Source organism: Ovis canadensis, chromosome 17 (assembly GCF_042477335.2).
Source record: "Ovis canadensis isolate MfBH-ARS-UI-01 breed Bighorn chromosome 17, ARS-UI_OviCan_v2, whole genome shotgun sequence".
Taxonomy (NCBI): domain Eukaryota; kingdom Metazoa; phylum Chordata; class Mammalia; order Artiodactyla; family Bovidae; genus Ovis; species Ovis canadensis.
The window spans coordinates 21,055,918-21,075,689 of NC_091261.1; the positions used below are offsets into that span (position 1 = coordinate 21,055,918).

The window sequence follows — 19,772 nt, forward strand, 5'->3', positions numbered from 1 at the left end:
GGGATTATTATTCAGAGACAGTTCTGTTGTTTTCCTGAGCCATAATGGGTTGGTTAACTAGCTGTATAAATATGAATAATCAATGTTTATTTAATATTCTACACCATGATTGTGAATAAGTCATGTCGACATTTTTTAATCTCTTACTACAGAGATGTCTTGAGGAAGCTATGCTGAGTACATATACTATTTCACAAAGAGAAAATAAAAAACTTTGAAAAGAAAAAAAATAAAGTTCTGTAGCATATGTTAAATATTTTAAATTATTTACACATTTGCCTATTTACAATTCTGCCTCCTAATTTGGTTCTGAAATTCTGCTTTAAGTTCAAATAGAAAACACATGTGTTCATGCCCTTCTGTGGAAAGAGATGGTATGTGATTTTTAACTTTTTGTTGTCTAATTCCCCCAATTTGGCAAACAGAATACTGGAATAATTGTGAGATGATTTATTTCCTTGTAATGTTCAAAGTTTTCATCAGTGTTTTCATCTTTGTTGTCAGACCACTGCTTCTTCTAGTAGGCCAGTGTCATTTCACCACGGTTGCAGTCTATTTACTTAAAACCGAGAGGCTATTATTTCTCGTAAAACTAATCATGTCTGTAACTGACAAAACTTTCCACTCTCAGTCATATTTCAGAGTATTCTTGCTCAGAATAGTTTTGTTTCTACAGATAATACATAGAAGGGGAAAAAAAAAAAAAAGAAGGCTGAGGAACGTGCTTTCCCTGGGCTAGGAATAAAGACATTCCGAAACATCTGGCAAAGACCATGAAATTTCATTTGAATTTTAGCTCATTTGAATTCTTGCAGCAGTTTTCCCCTCACAACCACTAAACCAAATATGGAACGACTAATTCCTTTTGGCTGTGGTTGTTTTGGTACTAACTAGACCCGAGAGCTACTCCAGTGTTCTTGCCTGGAGAATCCCAGGGACGGCAGAGCCTGGTGGGCTGCCATCTATGGGGTCGCGCAGAGTCGGACACGACTGAAGTGACTTAGCAGCAGCAGCCGTCCCGAAAGCAAGGTGATCACACCAACAATGGGTGCGTTACCATTTTCTCCCACCGAGGCACTACCTTGGGTCCTCCTGCCTAGCTCTGGACAATGGGTGCACGCAGGCACACGGTGGGTGCTGCATAAATGTAAGCTGAAACAAGGAGGGAGGCAGTGGTAAAGCGATGCCTGTTTTAAATGGTTTTAGCAACGCTGCTCAACGTGGTCACCAGGCTTGCCATCACATGCACCCTGTTATCTCTAAGTCACCCAGATAACTGCAGAAGCCAGCATGACCTTTGACTTCAATCAGCCAGACAGCCAAAATAAAACAAGCCCTCTCATTTCAAGTCACACTGTGGATATCTGGCTCCCAGACAGCATCACGCTGAAAAGGTAACTAAAACTGAAGATACATTTATTTTAAATACTTGTTGGGCTCAGTAGGTCTCACCCCAGAAATGGAATCTCAAAAACATCCACTGCTCTTTTCCCATATTGCCCATCCACTCAGCCAGCTTAGGACTGGCATGAGAACCCCATTCATGGAAGACCATAACTTTGAAGAGTCATCCCTGAGATACTCTTTTGTTAATCAATAAGTCAGAAAATCAGCGTCACATTGAAGAAACAATAAAAATAGGAAATGTCACCCAGTTTCAAGACAGCAGAAATGGCTCTCAGTAAAAGCACAGACTGGAATTCCAAAGGACAGAAAGGTCTGTAGCACCTCTCTCAACTATGGAACCAGAGCATGCATTCCAACCTGCAAATGCACGTGCGGTGATTTCCTACCTTAAATACATTGATAGGGAGATCAATGACCACATAGATAAGGTCTCCAAGGGCAAGACTGGCTATCAGCGCGTTGGGGCCATTCCGCATGCACTTGTTCTGGTAAATGATCCTGAGCAGGGTTGCATTCCCCACCATTCCCACGATGAAAATAGTACATGATATCACAGTGTTAATGTACTTGAAAGCTGAAGTAATCTTAGTCTGTTGTGGGCAATAGTTGTGCATTGAGCCATTGCTGGGGAGGGCCAAATTCGTGGGTTGATGTGTGGTAACCACGAAGCTGAGTTCTGTCCCACGGAAAGTGGTGACACTGTCCACATGGATGCTTAGGTTTGTGCTGTAGCTTTCAGGGTTATCACTGATGACACCTCCAACCAGCGCCACCCAGAAGGACACCCTGAGCAAAAAGGTTTCCATCTCGATGCAAATTTCAGGAAATGTCACTTAATCTGTTGATTTGACACCCTCTTTTTTTTTTTTTTTCCTTCCTTTCTCCACCTGGAAAAAGAAAAGAGAAAAAATGATTTTGGTTACAAATCCAGCTGCCAGTAAGATTGCAATTGATGATAATTTACTGCTTCAGTTAAAAAGCAGGATTTATTTGGTAAGTAGATAACATCTGTGTCAGGTTACCCCATGGGAGAACAAAAGCAGACAAGATCAAAGCTCTCTATCAGGGCAAGTTATATCTCTGTTACTCTGCCACTGCCTCTGTCTCTCTCACCTTTCTCCCATAGCTATACCTACATCTGGGGCTTCCTGGATGGCTCAGTGGTAAAGAGTCCGCCTGCAATACAAAAGATGAAGGAGATGCCTCTGGTTCAATCGCTGGGTTGGGAGGATCCCCTGGAGGAGGCATGGCAAACCACTCCAGTATTCTTGCCTGGGAAGTCCCATGGACAGAGGAGCCTGGCGGGCTACAGTCGATAGGATTGCACAGAGTCGGACGTGACTGAAGCAACTGGACACGCATGCACACGTCTACATCTAGATGATAATATGAATGAGGCCTTGACAGTCTCCTCTTTAGGTAGAACAGAAGAAGTTACTTTCTTTTCTCCCTTACACTTAGACTGATAGCCTGAATTACAGAAAATCTTCAAGAGTTGAGATAACAATATTTTATTTACTAATGGAAAAGACATTACATACTGAGTGAAAGTCATATAGTAGTAAGGCATAAGATCACCAAATTTTATAATTAACAATCTAGTATTTCAACACGTGTGCTGTTAACATGTGTGTGTTTATTTCTATGATGAACATAGAAATAAAATGCACATGTATGTGTTTAATAAAATAGAAATAAAGTCAGCTCAGGTGCTATTAAGTATTATGTTCACTGAAAATCAGAACTGTGAGTAAACCATCAATACATTTAACAATCTTAGTCAATTAAAAATAAGATAGTTGATAAAGACAGAATATTTATTTTATTAAAAACTTGGATGAATAATGTGTACAGTCTACCTCCTTTTTGGGGGGTGGGCATTGCACGGCATGTAGGATCCTAGTTCCCTGACCAGGGATTGAATACACGCCCCCTGCTTTGGAAGCTTGGAGTCGTAACCACAGGAAGTCTTAACCACAGGTCTTAACCTTCAGGGAAGTCCAATCTATATCCTCTGACAGGAGTTTTTTGCTCTTCCATTTGTCAGAAATTACTGTAGGAATATTTGTCAATGAGTAGAACTAGGAGTAATGGACCTTCCCAGACCAGGTGTACTATTGGATTTTCCAAATATCCTTTATACATTCTTTAAACATCCTTTATAGCTACATCGATTCTGACCAGGCATTCACCACGTTGAGCACTTCACACGTGTGATGTCATCTCATCCATACAATGACCACAAGAACTGTATATCTGTTTCCATTATAAACACAGGGAAACAGGCTCAGGAAGGTCAAGTAGCTTGTCAAGACCATAGCTGATGTGGCCCTTCTATGACACGGAGGCAGGTGAGTCTGACTTTGAGTCTGAGCTCCTAACTGCTACACTGTACACTCAGCACTTAAAACATTCAACAATGTTTCAAGCATTCTGAAGAAGTAACAGACATTGCAGGGTGCTTAGATATGATTGCAAAAGACCATTTCATTGTTTTGTTTTAGTCACTCGCAGAGAGCAAGTGGTCCTTCTTGTTCAGGAAGTTTAGATTTCTACTTTAGTGCTTAAAGAAAAGATGCTGGGAAATGAGGGAGGCTGGTGATTACACAACAATCATATATAAAAATGGCGCTTCCCATTTTGATCTTTTGGATATTTTCTGTGAGTTTTTGTGAATCTTTCATTTGTGATGTAGTGTATGTATAGGATGAACACACCCAGGTCACAATTTAAGAATTGTGTCCTTTTGAGTCTATCCATGGTTGATATCAACCATGTTTAGGAGTTTGACAGTTATCTTGGTTATTAATAAAGCTCAGGGCATAGTTAATATATGAAGAAATGAGATTTATGCAAGGTGTACAGGTCTAAAGCAAATGTAAGGTGCAATACTGTATACTTCTGCCTTCCCCAGAGATTTTTTCCCCAGGAACCTGAATTAATTTGGGATTTCCCTGGTGGTCCAGTGGTTAAGACCCTGTGCTTTCACTGCAGGGAGCACAGGTTCCAACCCTGGTCAGGCAACTATGCCACGAGGCCAAAAAGAGTTTACGTGCTATGGTAATCTATTTTACACCTGTTTGTTATCTGACTTGAGCTTTACAGCTCTAGGTAGGCAGGGAGAATATCAAGAGGAAACAGCCTTGAAGAAGTTATGTTTTTGTGACCAAGAAGTGGTAGGCCAGGTATAACCCTTCAGTCTAATTAATCATAGGACTTGATTCAGTCTGATTAAATGATTCAAATATCAATTTTTCTAAGCTACGAGCATACTGGGCACATGGTTCTGCCTAGACAATTGCAAGTATTGGATTGGCCAAAAAGTTCATTTGGGTTTTTTGTACCAGCTTATGGAAAAAGCTGGTACAAAATGAACTTTTTGACCAAGTCAAATAGTATGCAGTTTTGTTTTTCTTTTTTCCCTTGCTTACAGTTTGGAGTATCTGACAAAATATTGATAGACCTATGAAATGCCGCTATTTCAGTTACACAGTGGTGATCAGGACTCCACCCCACACCGCTCCAAGAATAAAGCATATCGTCACCCTCCTCTTCAGATCAGAGATGAAAAAAGGAAATTCTTCAATATCTTATGCTATTTAAGTGATTAATGCCTTCCAGTTTCCCAATGGGAATGAACCTTAATGAGTTTTCTTCAAAGTAAGAGACAAGAAGGCCTTTCTCAGAAATGGAATGGCTCTGTGCCCATCATAGTCTGCTAGGAGGATATTTTGTGAACGGACCTGGCTAGGTGGTTCACAAAAGTAGCACTACTGTTTGAACATCAGCACTTCGGTTCGCTTGGTGAGCTGATTACCACAAGAGTTGAGGAGTCTTATCAAACTGTGGGTTGTTATCAAAGTGTGAGCTGGCTCCCATAAAAACCACTTGTCTCCCTCCTCCAACAGTGACACCACCATTTCTGAAGTCATCTCGCTCAGCCTTGTCTGTTCACACATGAAGCTGCAGAGCTAAGGTATACTTGGCAAAGGCATGTGACTGCCATATCATCATTGGCTGAAAGACACAAAACCAAAGGGAAAAAACCCTCTGAACTGCATGTTCCTCCAAGGATGAGTCTTAGCTCATCTCCATGGATCTAAGTCACGCTGGCTTCAGATCATCACTCATCATCAGTCATAGCTCTAGTGAAGCCTCTCAGGTTCAGACCTGAGGAACCTGGTTTACAGATTAAGCATTCTTCATATTTGGGGTCTAAGGATTTGCTGGAGTTCAAAAGCTATTATGAAGCAAGAGGACTCTATCCTGATGCTTAAACCTTTTCACATCTGGGGACTCTCCAGATCAAAGTTCATCAAATTGGTGATTTGGAAATTCCAACCTTACCCACATGGCATGAGTTTAGAGCAGGTAATTTACATGAAATGATTGCCAGGGTATTTCTCAATTAGTTAACACAAAACAGAGGGTGGGGGCGAGGGAACATAAATAATCTACAACAGAAAAAAGAAAAACAGATAAACTAGGAACTTTTAAATAAGTTTCCCGCCCCGCCCCACCCCCCCACTTTGGTGGGTTTTGCTCACTGAGTAAGAAATTAGTAACTCTCTTGACTGACAACGCCTGTCTTTAATATGCCTCCCAGCCCACCTCCTCTGCCGCCAAGTACCCAGAACGCCATTAGGATGGCGTAAACAGAGGCTGATTATTATGTGGGAACGGCCCTCGTTTTCTGCACGTGAAGGGCGACAAGTGTCCTTTAAAAGGAGGACACAGATCAAAACGCCCAGACCCCCACAGGCAGGTTTCCAAAGTAGCTGACCTGGGGGTTCTCCCAAAACATCTTTCCCGAACACATCCGCCCCTCACACCCGGTGCCCTTGGCTCCCCTTGGCACGTCCCGGGCGTGCGGGAGCAGCGGGCTGCGGGGCAAACTTCACAGGCGGGCTTTGGAGCCAGCGACACGGGCGTGATGGTCCACAAAGTTCTCGCACGCCTGGAAAAGGGAGACCCAGGTTTTCTTTGGAGGAAAACTCCGCCGCCCGCCCGGGAAGGCGGAGGGGCTTTGCATCAGTTTCCCAAACCCCAAACTTTCCCGGGCGCGCACCCGCCCAGGAAGGCGCCCGCGCAGCCACGCGCCCCCGCGGGCAGGTGATACCAGCCCCGGTGCAGGAGGTGCCGGCGCCGGGCGACAACGGTCGGAGGTCACCTCTCCTCCCTGTGCAGGGGCCCGCCAGCGTCTCCCCCACCCGACTCGGGACCCGGAGAGTAAAGAGTTGGCACCGACCGTGGAGCTCCGCGGGCTCAGACGGCTGCGCGGTCCGTGTGCGGCGCCCGGGCGAGTTGAAGCCGAACCGGCGAGGGTGAATAGCGAGTGTCCCGGGATCCGGTGCGGCGGCGGCCCCGGTTGCACCGTTGCCTCCGCTTCGGAAAACTTCCTGGGCACAGCTTCTCTGGGGAGGTCCTCCCCGAGCCGCCAGGCTTCAGCCACTTGGGGGGATGGAGCTTCTCCACCTCTGGTCCGCAATCGCCAGACCAAAGGGCTGGCTGTGTGCGCGCGCGAGGGTTCGCGAGAAAAAGAAAACTCCGAAGGAACGCGCCTCGCGTCTGTCCTCCACTTCTCCTCGCAAAGCTCCCAGATCTAGTCCACTCAAGGGCGGCGAGAAAGTCCCAGCCTTCCAGCCCTCCAGGGATGCAGCCACTATAAGCACTAGGCGGCCGCCCCCTCCCAGGCCCTGAAGGGCTGGAGTCTTTTTAACTATTTCCTTCCTGAAATGAAAGTGGTGGTGATGAGGAGGCGGTCGTCGAGGAGGAGGGTAGTTTAACAAACAAGACCCAGAACTAAGGAAGGGCTTGCTGAGAAACCTTTCCCTCCCCAGTGAGTGCAAGCAGATTTTTTCTGCTTGGAGCAGCTGCAGAGAGTCAGGGTCCGGAACCAGCGGTTTATGCTCTGCGTTCCCTGCCCCTTTGCCTGCTTCTAAGCTCCCTCTTAAGTTTATAGCAAGTTAAAGTGCTGGGAAAGATTGAAGGCAAAAGAAGGGGGCGGCAGATGATGAGATGGTTAGGTTGCATCACCCATTCAGTGGACATGAATTTGCGCAAACTCCAAGAGATAGTGAAGGACAGGGAAGCCTGGTGTGCTGCAGTCCATGGGTGGCAGAGTCCAACAGAGCTTTGCAACTGAACAGCAACAACAAAGAGCCAGTGTGCACAGCAGCTGACTGTTTCAAGGACGTTTTGTGTCTATGTTGTCCCGTGAAGGCTATATACTACTGGCTCAGGGTGAAATAGGAGCTCCTGAAGAGACTGTGGAGGGGTCCAGTGTGTGGCTCTGAGAAACCTATGATTCCTCACGAAATCCAATCAGGGAGGATGCAGATGCTGCCAAAGGTGGGTTTCAACAGTTTTATCTTAAATGGGAATATGGGAGAGGAGATGAGGCAGATGAGGAAAAGAAATAAAAACTCCTTAGAAAGGAAACCCTTATGTGCTCTTGATGGGCATGTAAATTGGTGCAGCCACTATGGAACACAGTAGGGAGAGTTCTTGAAAAACTAAGAATAGAGCTACCATATGATCCAGCAATTCCACTCCTAGGTATATCTCTGAAGAAAACTGAAAACACTAATTCAAAAAGATACATGCACCCCAGTGCATTATTTACAATCACCAAAATTTGGAAGCAACCCAAGTATGTATCAATAGATGAATGGATAAAGAAGTTGTTGTTGTTCAGTCACTCAGTCATGTTTGACTCTTTGTGAGCCCATGGACTGCAGCACACCAGGCTCCCCTGTCCTTTACCATCTCCCTGAGCTTGCTCAAACTCATGTCCATCGAGTCGGTGATGCCATCCAACCATCTTGTCCTCTGTCGTCCCCTTCTCCTCCTGACTTCTGGCATCAGGCTCTTTTCTAATGAGTCAGCTCTTCGCATCAGGTGGCCAAAGTATTGGAGCTTCAGCTTCAGCATCAGTCCTTCTAATGAATATTCAGGATTGATTTCCTTTAGGATTGACTGGTCTGATCTCCTTGCAGACCAAGGGACTCTCAAGAGTCTTCTCCAACACCACAGTTCAAAAGCATCAGTTCTTCGGCGCTCAGCCTTCTTTATGTTCCAACTCTCACATTCATACAGGACTACTGGAAAAACCATACCTTTGACTAGATGGACCTTTGTTGGCAAAGTAATGTCTCTGATTTTTAATAAAGTACGTATATATATTATGGAATACTACTAAGCCATAAAAAACCCCCAAATTTTGCCATTTGCAACATGGTTGGATTCAAAGGATATTATGTTTAGTGAAATAAGGCAGAGAAAGACAAGTACGGTATGTAATCACTTATATGAGGGATCTAAAGAATAAAACAAACTAATAAATATAAGAAGGAAATGACAACCCACTCCAGTAATCTTATCTGGAAAATTCCATGGACAGAGGAGCCTGGTGGGCCATAATCCATGGTGTTGCAAAGAGTCAGACATGACTGAGTGACTAAACAACAATAAATATAACAAAAAGAAACCACACAGATATAGAAATAGTGGTTACCAGTGGGGAGAGAGAGGGAAGAGATTAGACAGGAATTGGGGTTAAGAAGCATAAATTGCTATGTATAAAATAATCTACAAAGATATATAGCACAGGGAATATAGGTAATATAGTAACTTTAAATGGAGTATAATCTGTAAAAATTATGAACCACTATGTTATATACTTGTAACTCACATCATATTGTAAATTAACTACACCTTGATAAAAATCATGAGAGAATATTTAATAATCTGATTGTTTAATATCAAGTAAATAATCAAAATAAAACATTCTATGGAAAACAATTAATCAAGGGCTCCTTAGGGAAGACCTCACCCGGGAATCCTTCAGTGCACTGTTGGTATGAGGCATGTTGTGGAAATGTGAGTTTGGAGCACAGGTCACATTATATTCCAGACTGTTCTGATTATCAGCTGCAGCTAAAGAAAAATCACCCTAAAATGGTAGTGGTTTAAAACAACATACCTTACTCATCAATCTGCAATTTGGGCAGGGTTTGGCTGGGACAGATCATCCTCTTTATTGGGGCTGGAGGCTCCACTTCCAGGATAGTTTGCTTTCTTGGTAATGAGTGTTGGGTTTTCTCCATGTGTGTCTCCCTACAAAGTGGTTTATGTTTCTTCACAGAGTGGTGGCTGGGTTCCAAGAAGGCGTGTCCCAAGAGACAGGAAATGGTAGCTGCCAGTTTCTTAAAGTCTGGGCTTAGAAACTGATACACTGTTCCTCCTGCAGAATTCCTGTTCCTATTCCAGTTACTCCTATTAGTGAAGCAGTCACGGATCACAGAGTCAAGGTAAGGGGTTATCGACTTCACCTGTCAAGGCAAGGCATGTCAAAGGATTCAAGGTTCATTTTGTAATACTATCGAAGAGATCCACAGAATACCACCATTGGAAAGGACCTTAATAGTCATCTAGTCCAATAGACTGGATGTTAGCCTGCGCATTAATCTGTTCTATCTGCATCTTCCTCATGATGAAGAGTCAGTCAGTCAGAATAATTAACAGCTTTTATAAGTGCCTTTGTTTGCATTATAAAAGGTGCCACTTCAGGCACATGGCTTAGCAAGCTGACAATATTTTCAGGGAAGAAAATGTTCTATACCAGGGCTCAAACCTTGGCATGTAAAACATGTGTTAATTTTCAGCCTTTATTTACTTTGTGACCAGATGCCCTTGGATATCTGCATGACTTGGATATTTGCACAACTGAACCTGTCAGTCTGTTCATTCTGTGGTAGAGCACATCCGTCAGTCCCTACCTTTTGGAACAGTTCATCCTGCTGTGGTACAGGTCTAATTATTCAAAGTTTTTTCTTTACACTCATTAGGATAGGTATTATCAAAAAGTAGAAAACAACAAGTGTTGGTAATAATGTGGAGAGATTGGAACCCGTGTGTGTTGCTGGTGGGAATGTAGACAGCCCAGCAGTTGTGGACAACAGTTTAGCCGTTCCTCAAAAAATTGAACATAAAATCACTGTAAGTCCATTTTTGGGTACATACCCAAAATAATTGAAAGCAGGAATTTAAACAGATACACATAATTCATAGCAGCATATTTTACAATAGCATAGCAGCATAATTTATAATAGCCAAAAGATGGAAACGATTCAGATGTCCGTCTGTGGATGAACGGACAAATAAAATGTAGTATATACATGTAAATGAAATATTATTCAGGCTTATAAAGGCGTACAATTCTGACACATGCTACAACATAGATGAAACTTGTAGACATGATGTAAGTGAAATAAGCCAAACGCAGAAGGAGAGGCATGGCAGCTCATTTAGGTGGTAGGTGGCTCAGAGGGTAAAGCGTCGGCCCACGATGCAGGAGACCTGGGTTCGATCCCTGGGTTGGGAAGATCCCCTGGAGAAGGAAATGGCAACCCACTCCAGTGCTCTTGCCTAGAAAATTCCATGGATGGAGAAGCCTGGTGGGCTACAGTCTGTGGGGTTGCAAAGAGTTGGACACGACTGAGCGAATTCACTTTCTTTCTTTCTATATGAGGTAGTTGAAATGGTCGTTGATATCACAGAGACAGAAAGTAGAATGGTGGTTAAGAGGGACTCTGGGAAGGAGGATTTATTATTTAATGGGCTTCAGAGTTTCAGTATAGGATGATGAAAATGTTCTGGAGGTGGATAGTGGTAACGGTTGCACTTAATGCCACAACCATACACTTAAAAATGGTTAAAATGAGAAATTGATTTTATGTATATTTTACCACAATAAAAAAAATTCTTACTGACATTAAGATGAAATCTTCTCACCTATAATATTATCTTTTGACCTGCTCTATAAGTTCATTAAAGAGCTTTCTGTCTCTCTGGAAAGATCTTCAGATACAAACAAATATGTTTATATGGATCGCCAGCATAGATCTGCGTTTGTAAGACATTTGCCTCATTCTAGGTGAGAACAATCCAAACCTTCCTTAGTTTTTGGAGATTTATTTTCTCATCCTCTCTGCTTTACTTTGGGGAAAATGACTTCAGTGGATTTTAAACCAGCTATTTAAATTACGTACCCTCTCCCCATAGCCAAGACTTTAAATACTTGCCCCACTTCTGTATTCTCTGCTTTATACTTTTAAAAAACATATAATTTATATTTCGACCAAGTTTTTCAACTCAGCTCCCAAAGGTTGTTTATTTTCCCTGGAAGGTAGATTGGATGCAATATGCAGATCTTCTAGGTTGCAGGGAGTCTTTCTCAGGTGTACTTGACTTCTGGTTCAAGCTGCTCATTAAGTGGAGAATTACTGTAATGGCAGTTACAGTGGTTTTTCTCAGTGTCATATTATCATTGATCTCCTGAAGAATAATTGCAGATTAAGACATACTCAAGATAGCACTTAAAAAGCAACTTTTCATGTGTCCTTGGGGTAAATGTTCTTATGAATTTAAGTTCCTTGATTCAAATGTGCAGACCCATTCCACAATTGCTAATTCCGTAGCTCCCCAAATCTGAACTGCAATAAAAGGTCTGACTCTCACAGTGTGAACCACAGAGATAAAGGCTGGACAGCTGGTTGTGAGAAGAGAGATACTGAGAGATTGGGGAAGCGTACCCCAGATCCTGAAGCTGTTAGAGCAGCACTAGGCATTATCAGAGCTGAGACTTGCTATTGGCAGTGAGTGTCACTGGTCTGGAGGCGAAAAAGCAAGCCCTGGGAATTGAAGGTCCATTTTTAATCTAAATTCACAAAAGGAAGTATTTTAAACTGTTGCTTTTCAAATAAATAAATGATTGATTATTTAATTTGGGTGCATTGGGTCTAAGTTGCAGCTCGTGGGCTCTCTAGTTGTAGCACATGGGGGCTCAGTAGTTGTGGGCTCAGGAGTTGCAATGCTCAGGCTTAGTTATCCTGCAGTATGTGGGATCTTAGTTCCCGACTAGGGATTGTCCCCTGCTTTGGAGGGCGGATTCGTAACCATTAAATTGCCAGCAAAGTCCCTCTAAAGTGTTTTCTCATTGCAACAGTGTTTTGCACCTGGTGGTCAAGACTGCAGGATATCTCATCCAAATATACTGAAGGTAGAATGTAGCCCAGGTGTTTTGTAAACTGCTGGTGGCCTCATTGGAGGGCTGAAAAATCAAGCATCACTCATGATTGGCTGAGCAGATATTAGGTGTCCTCTTATGACATATTCCATCTGGCCCGAAATGTTTAACCTGAATCAAAACTTTAGCTATTCTTGTTTCCAGGAAAGATGGAAGATGAACACACAAGTTAAACAAATACCATAGAGAAGCAGATAGATAAATCCAGAAACTATGACATTTTACAGGACAATTAACCCTGTCTCTTCAATGCATTAATCAATTAAAAAAGGATTAGATTAGAAACATAGAGGAGTTACATTGTCCTGGATTGGATCCTGGTTTTCATAAACCAATTATAAAGGACATTTTTTTGAGAACGGAAAATTTAGATTTGGACTAGGCATTAGATTCTTTTTTTTTTTTTTTGAGAATATTCTGCTTCTTTTCTTTCTTTCTTTTTTTTTTTTTTTTAAGATTCTTTACTATTTGAGCTAACAGGGAAGAGCTGAAGTGCCAATACTTTGGCCATCTGATGTGAAGAACCTACTCATGGGAAAAGACCCTGCTGCTGGAAAAGACTGAGGGCAGGAGGAGAAGAGGGTGATAGAGGATGAGATGGTTGGATGGCATCACTGACTCAATGGAGATGAACTTGGGTAGACTCTGGGCGATGGGGAAGGACAGGGAGGCCTGGCATGCTGCAACCCAAGGGATCTGCAAAGAATCAGATACGACTTAGTGACTGAACAACAACCACCACAAGGTATCAGACGTTATTAAGAAATTATTAATTTATTCAGTGACATTATTTGAGAGGCATATAGAAGAATTGTCTTATCTTTTCAAGATTCTCTTAGGAGAGATAGAATTTACTTTTAACTACCAAAGAAGAAATGAAAAAGATAAGAGTTAAGGGAAAAAAAAAGAAGAAAGTGTTAATACCTGTAGTCTTGGCACATGACAGGAGTAATGGCAATAAATGATAGCTTTTTTCGCGGTCATGGGTCCCTTCCTGGTCTGTCTGCGTGGTGGCTGGTGGAGCAGAATAAACTGCAGCATGTGATGGCCTGGGTGACTTCAGGAAGGGGGCACAGTGGAGGGACTAAGGCCAGGGAGACCAGCGGCATCTGAGGAGCCGCCAGGTAAAAGCTGGCAGGGGCTCTGCTGCCTTGAGTTGGTCAGGAGGAGAATACTTATCCACAGCAGAGCTGATGCCAACACTGCGGCAGGAATCCTTAACAAGACGCAAGTGGCCTGGGACTTCCCTGGTGGTCCAGTGGTTAGGCCTCTCTGCTTCCACGGCAGAGAGTAAGGGTTCAGTCCCTGGTTGGAGGACTTAGATCCCACATGCTGCATGGTGTGGCCAAAAGAAATTAAAAGTAAAAGAGATGGAGGGGCCCAAGTGTTCCAGAGTTTGTTAGTGGGGACAGGCCAAGATGGGTACTCTCAAGACATCACTGTGTCTCTGGCTCTTGAATGAGCCTTAGGCTGAAATGGGCTTGAGAATTGTGAGTTGCGCGTGTAATCAAAGAAGACAAACAAAAAGCCTGCTTGCGAATTAAGGAGACTTAGTGAAAGGAGGTGTGTTGGGCTGCACCCCACAGACCTGCAGGCCCTGTATTGCCCAGCCTTAAGACTGAAGAAAGAGCCTGGAGTCAGTGACAGACACATCGGGGCTTTCTTAGATGGGAGATCTTACACGTCTGAAGCAAAAGTGTCCTGAACTGATAGCCCATTGTGGAGAGCAGACAGCCGGCAGGACACGGCAGTAGTCTTCACTCCTGAGGCAAATAGGAAGACTATCAGTTATAAGGGGAATTGATTCATCATTTACCAAGGAAACCAGCAGAGAGTTACAGCCCTCTTAGCCCCTTGATCTAAGTATCTTTAAGGGGCAGAGGTCTTCCATTTGATAAATTATTGTAGGGGAGCCATTCTGATCTAAAGATTAGAAAAATCACCAACTAAGGCAGGGGGCAAATATGTAGGTATTTGCTGACTGGGCTCTCTGATTACGTGAGAAGGTCACTTATGTGCGTAGGTTGTGGACAAGCAGGGAATGTGCAGAGAGCAAGAGAACAGCCATCTTGAACGGTCTGGCCATACAAGGCAATGGCAGGTCTCATATGTAGAAACTTCATATCAGGAGAGGGAAAGGCAATTAGGTTTTAATTGTTATTTAGGTATATCACGGAAACATGGTAGGCTTTGACATTGACAGAAAAGATTGGTAGGTGTCCTGACTAGTTAGTGCCTTGTGGATGCTGATACTGTCAGCTGGCGCTGCCGCAATGAAATACACAAACCAGATGGCTGAAACAACAGAAATTTTGTTGTTTTGGAGGCCTGAAATTCCAACATCAGGGACTATTATGCTCAGGGTGTGATAAGCGTCCTCTCCTCCTGCCTTACAGATGACTACCTTCTTGCTCTGTTCTCACATGGCAGGGAGAAAGAATGAGATGATAGAAAGAGTACTCTGGTATCTTCTTATGAGGGCACTAATCCCATAGAAAAGCTATGACCATCCTAGACAGCATATTAAAAAGCAGAGACATTACGTTGCCAACAAAGGTCCGTCTAGTCAAGGCTATGGTTTTTCCAGTAGTCTTGTTTGGATGTGAGAGTTGGACTATAAAGAAAGCTGAACACTGAAGAGTTGATGCTTTTGAACTGTGGTGTTGGAGAAGACTCTCGAGAGTCCCTTGGACTGCAAGGTGATCCAACCAGTCCATCCTAAAGGAAATTAGTCCTGAATATTCATTGGAAGGATTGATGCTGAAGCTGAAACTCCAATATTTTGGTCACCCGATGTGAAGAACTGACTCATTGGAAAAGACCCTGATGCTGGGAAAGATTGAAGGTAGGAGAAGAAGGGGATGACAGAGGATGAGATGGTTGGATGGCATCACCAACTCGATGGACATTAGTCTGAGTAAGCTCCAGGAGTCGGTGATGGACAGGGAGGCCTGGTATGCTGCAGTCCATGGGGTTGCAAAGAGCCAGACATGACTGAGGGACTGAACTGAACTGAACTGAATCCTGTCCTCAGGGCCCAACTCTCATGACCTCATCTAATCTGAATTACCTCCCAAAGCCTCATCTTGAAATGCCATCACAATGGAGGCTAAGTCTTTAACATATGAATGGAGGGGAGGATACAGACATTCAGTTCATATCACTCCACACCAGAATTCATGTTCTCACATGCAAAATACATTCCTTGGTGTTTCCTGGTGGTCCAGTGGTTAGGACTCTGCACTCTCACTGCCAAGGGCCCAGGTTCAGTCCCTGGTTGGGAAATTAAGATGCCACAAGCCACACAGTATGGCCAATGAATAAATAGACAAATTAATAAAAACTCCCAAAATACATTCATTCTGGTCCAACATCTTCCAAATCTTAATTCATTCCAGCATCAGTTCTTAAGTCTAAGGTCCAAAAGTTTCACTTAAACATTATCTAAATAAGATACAAGTAGACTCAAGGTATGATTCACCCTGAGACAAAATTTCTCTCCTGCTGTGAACCTGTGAAACCAGACAAGCCATATGCTTACAGAAACAATGGTGGGATAGTCATAGGATAGACAGTTTCCTCATATGTAACAGGAAGTTGTAAAGTCGTATTAACTTTAGGCTTTTTGATGCTTTATAATTCTACAATTTCTTTTGCATGGAGCTTATCCTATAAGCTCCTTGGCTTTAGGATCAAAATGGATATTTTGAATATAAAAATAGATATTCAGGAGATAAAATGGACCTTGTGTTTAGGAAAAAGATGTCCTTATTTATCATTGATCAGGATATGTGAAAGAAAAGTTTTAGGAAGATTAATTTGGCAAAAGTGTTTTACAAGTCTTAGTAGTAACTAGGGGCAAGAGGACAGATTAGGTTGGTGTATCTTAGTATGAAGCATGGAGGCAGAGAATAAAGTGGTAATGGTCACCACTTTGGTGGTTTGGAGGTAATGTTTAAGGCAAAAGTCCTGGAGACATTTAAAATGAAGAAGACTGGTATAGCAGCTAGCTTACTCTGCTTATGCTCTATAAACAAATCCTTCCCCCTCCCCCCACCAAAGACATATTGGCTGAACGAAACAGTGGTTTCCTAGCTCAAGATTCTGTACATCAGAAATGTGGGCTCGGTCATCTGGGTGGTTCTTTTTGTTGGCCTTGCCTAGGTTCCTTCACGCAGTAGAGTGTGCTCACATATCTGCTGTCAGATATGCTGACGGCTCACATAATGCCGTCAGCTAGCATTAGATGGCCTTGCTCACATATTTGGCTCTTGGCTGGAGTCAGGGGTTAGTTATCAGGGTCATGTGTCTTTCATCATCCAGCAGGCTTTCCTGGCCCATTCATCTAGTGGTATCAGGGTTCCCAGGGCAGCGAGGAAGGGTAAACCCCAATGAACAAGTACTTTTTGAGAACTTCATATTTGCTATTAATCTATTGGCTAAAGCAAGTGGCACAAGCCCCAGGGTCAGAACTGAAGAAGACTAGACAATGACATGAAAAAAGAGAAAGGAAATTATACTAGTCATTTGTGCAAATCAGCTAATGCAACCCAGCATTTTTTTTTTTTTTTTTTTTGATGAAGGAGTGCAGATAGGATCTATAGGATGAAGTGAGAAGAGTCTAACGAATGACACTAAAATTTCCTGGAGGGACTTCAGAACTGTTCATCAATATTTATTGAGCGAAAGCTGTATTAGGTTCAGCTAGGAACAGAGATTTGAAAAAGTAACAACAAATAAGATAGGACCCTATCCTAAAGAAGCCTTGAATCTAATGAGGAAAAGTTATGCAATCAGCTTAAAAACAATCCAGTAAGTGTTAGGATTAGACCTATCTGGGTCTTAGATATCCTTAGATAAGGGGCTGGGAAACATTCTCTGTAAAGTGATGTCTAGTAAATAGTTTTGTCTCTGTGAACCCAATAGCCTCTATCACAACCAGTGAACTCTGCTGTGATCACTTGAGAGGAGCCTTAGAATACATGTAACAAAGTGACCAGGTGAAAAAGAGGGACAGTGAATCCATTAGGGTGCCTGGAAAGGGAAACCAGGTTTGATGGGGCCAGTGGAGTTTATGTGGGAAGAAGAGAAATTCAGTTTTTAAACAGCTTGAATCTAAGGGCATAGGAGAGCTTCAGGCTTGAAATAAAACTATAGTTATCAGTAACTGAAGCCAAGAGTTGGATGCATTTCACTTGGAGAATGTGTAAAAGAAAAGGGCAAAGAAACAAGGATGAGCTTCATACCAAGCATTCAGTAAGAAGCTGGTCAAACGGAGAGAATATCCGAGAAAGAACCAGAGAAGGGCAGTGCTGGTGGCACAGAGAAAGAAGAGGGTTTCAGGATGAATGAGTGGTCAAGAGAGGTCAAAGGGAATGAAGAGTGGAGACGGGTCACGGAGATGGGCAATAAGGGGGATATTGTTCTAAGGCTGCCAAGTCAAGCCTTTAGGGAAACTTTTCTGCCTTACACGCATTCAAAATAGCTTAGTAATTAGAAACAGTGCAGAAAGACATGCGGAAACTTTGCTAAATAGCGAGTATAACTCTTTTTGTTAAGTTTATTTTTGTAATAGGTGGAAGAAAAATCAACACCATCTACAATTAGTGTGTGCTACATTAAGCTTTTTTTCAAGACTGCTTGGTAACTTTTGGAAAATAATTTTCTTGGGAAATAGTTCCATTTCTACTTTTATATGGAGGGGAACAAGTGACAAGGAAGTCTGCTTGTAAAGTAAAGCTCGAAGCAAAGCCTTTTCCTAATTTCTAATTTACATTTTTAAAAAGTGAAGATGTTTTCCGTGGCTTTATCTGAATGCTGAGTTAAAGGAACCTAAGTGTCCATCGACAGATGAATGGATGAAGAAGATGTGGTGTGTATTTATATGTATTATATATGTATGATACACACACACACACAATGGAATATTAGCCATTAAAACAAATGAAATAGTGCCGTTTGCAGCAACATGGATGGACCCAAAGATTATCATAGCAAGTGATGTATGGCAGAGAAAGACAGCATGTGTGTGGAATCTAAAAAAAAAAGGATACCCATGAACTTATCTACACGACAGAACACAGACTAAGAAAACAAATTCATGGTTGCCAAAGGGGAGAGGTTGTGGGGAGGAATGAAGTAGGAGTTTGGCATGAACATGTACACACTATATATATAAAATAGATCATCACGAGACCCTCTTCTGTAGCACAGGGAACCCGACTGAATATTCTATAATAACCTAAGTGGGAAAAGAATTTAAAAAGAATAGATATATGTACTTAACAACTTTACTGTACTCCTGAAACTAACACAACATAGCAAATCAATTATGTTGTTGTTGGATAGTTGCTAAGTACTGTCGGATTCTTTTGCGACCCCATAGACTGTAGCCTGTCAGGCTCCTCTGTCCATGGGATTTCCCAGGCAAGAATACTGGAGTGGGTTGCCATTTCCTCCTCCACGGGATCTTCCTGACCCAGGGATCAAATTCGTGTCTTCTGCATCTCGGGTAGATTCTTTACCACTGAGCTACGAGGGAAGCCCATAAATCAATGATGCCCCAATATAAAATTTAAAACTTAAAAAAAGGAAAGAAGCAGTCATGGAGAGAGGCAGGAAGTGAGTGGTCTTCCCAAGTGGTGCTGGTGGTGAAGAACCCGCCTGCCAGTGCAGGAGATGTCAAAGACCCAGGTTTGATCCCTGGGTCGGGAAGGTCTCCTGGAAAAGGAAATGGCTACCCACTCCAGTATTCTTGCCTGGGGAACCTCATGGACAGGGGAGCCTGGAGGGCCACAGTCCATACGGTTACAAAGAGTCGGACACGACTGAAGCGACTTAACACGCATGCCCAGGAAGTGAGCAGGTTAGGGCAGGAGAAGCAAGCGATCAGTGAAGTATGGGGGTACTGGCGCACAGCAGGGATGCTTGGAGCTGAGGCGGACACACAGCCCAGGGACCGCACCAGCTTCCAGGCACCAGTCACGCCTGCGCAGTTGAGCAGGAAGCGGCTCTCCCTTGGCTCCTCCCCTAGACAGGGTCTCAGGGTTTCTTCCCAGTCCCTTGTTTCTCCTCCCTGCCGCCTCTCCCCGCCGTCTTCTCTGTGAGGGCTCTGTTGGCGGTCCTGTCTTGCCTGCCCTTGTGCTGGACCCTGCACATTTCAGAGGTCCAGAAGTCTCCTGCCTACCATCAGCCAAGAGGAAATGGCCAGGTCAGGACCCAGGCCCAGGTAGGAATCCTTCCTCACGCCGGTGGCTCCAAATCTTCAAACTTGTGA

At 43.2% G+C, this 19,772-nt stretch overlaps 1 protein-coding gene and 1 non-coding gene across 3 annotated transcripts in view; one reads left to right on the forward strand and one right to left on the reverse strand.

The window, feature by feature from the left end:
* EDNRA (endothelin receptor type A) overlaps nucleotides 1–7,346 on the reverse strand; it is a 74,848-nt gene extending 67,502 nt beyond the window's left edge. Inside the window, exons 1-3 of one of the 2 annotated variants that reach the window (XM_069556751.1) lie at nucleotides 6,191–6,364; nucleotides 5,151–5,424; nucleotides 1,794–2,294 (exon numbers count right to left, since the gene is read on the reverse strand). In XM_069556751.1, the coding sequence (XP_069412852.1) occupies nucleotides 1,794–2,213 (420 nt within the window). In that variant the 5' untranslated portion in view covers nucleotides 2,214–2,294; nucleotides 5,151–5,424; nucleotides 6,191–6,364. Of the gene's footprint in view, nucleotides 1–1,793; nucleotides 2,295–5,150; nucleotides 5,425–6,190; nucleotides 6,365–6,655 lie in introns of those variants that run through there. The other variant, XM_069556750.1, reaches the window with a different exon arrangement.
* An 8,362-nt stretch (nucleotides 7,347–15,708) lies between these two features.
* On the forward strand, nucleotides 15,709–15,781 carry TRNAE-CUC (transfer RNA glutamic acid (anticodon CUC)). The gene has a single exon. It is a non-coding gene; the product is annotated as a tRNA-Glu (tRNA).
* Nucleotides 15,782–19,772: the final 3,991 nt, after the last annotated feature.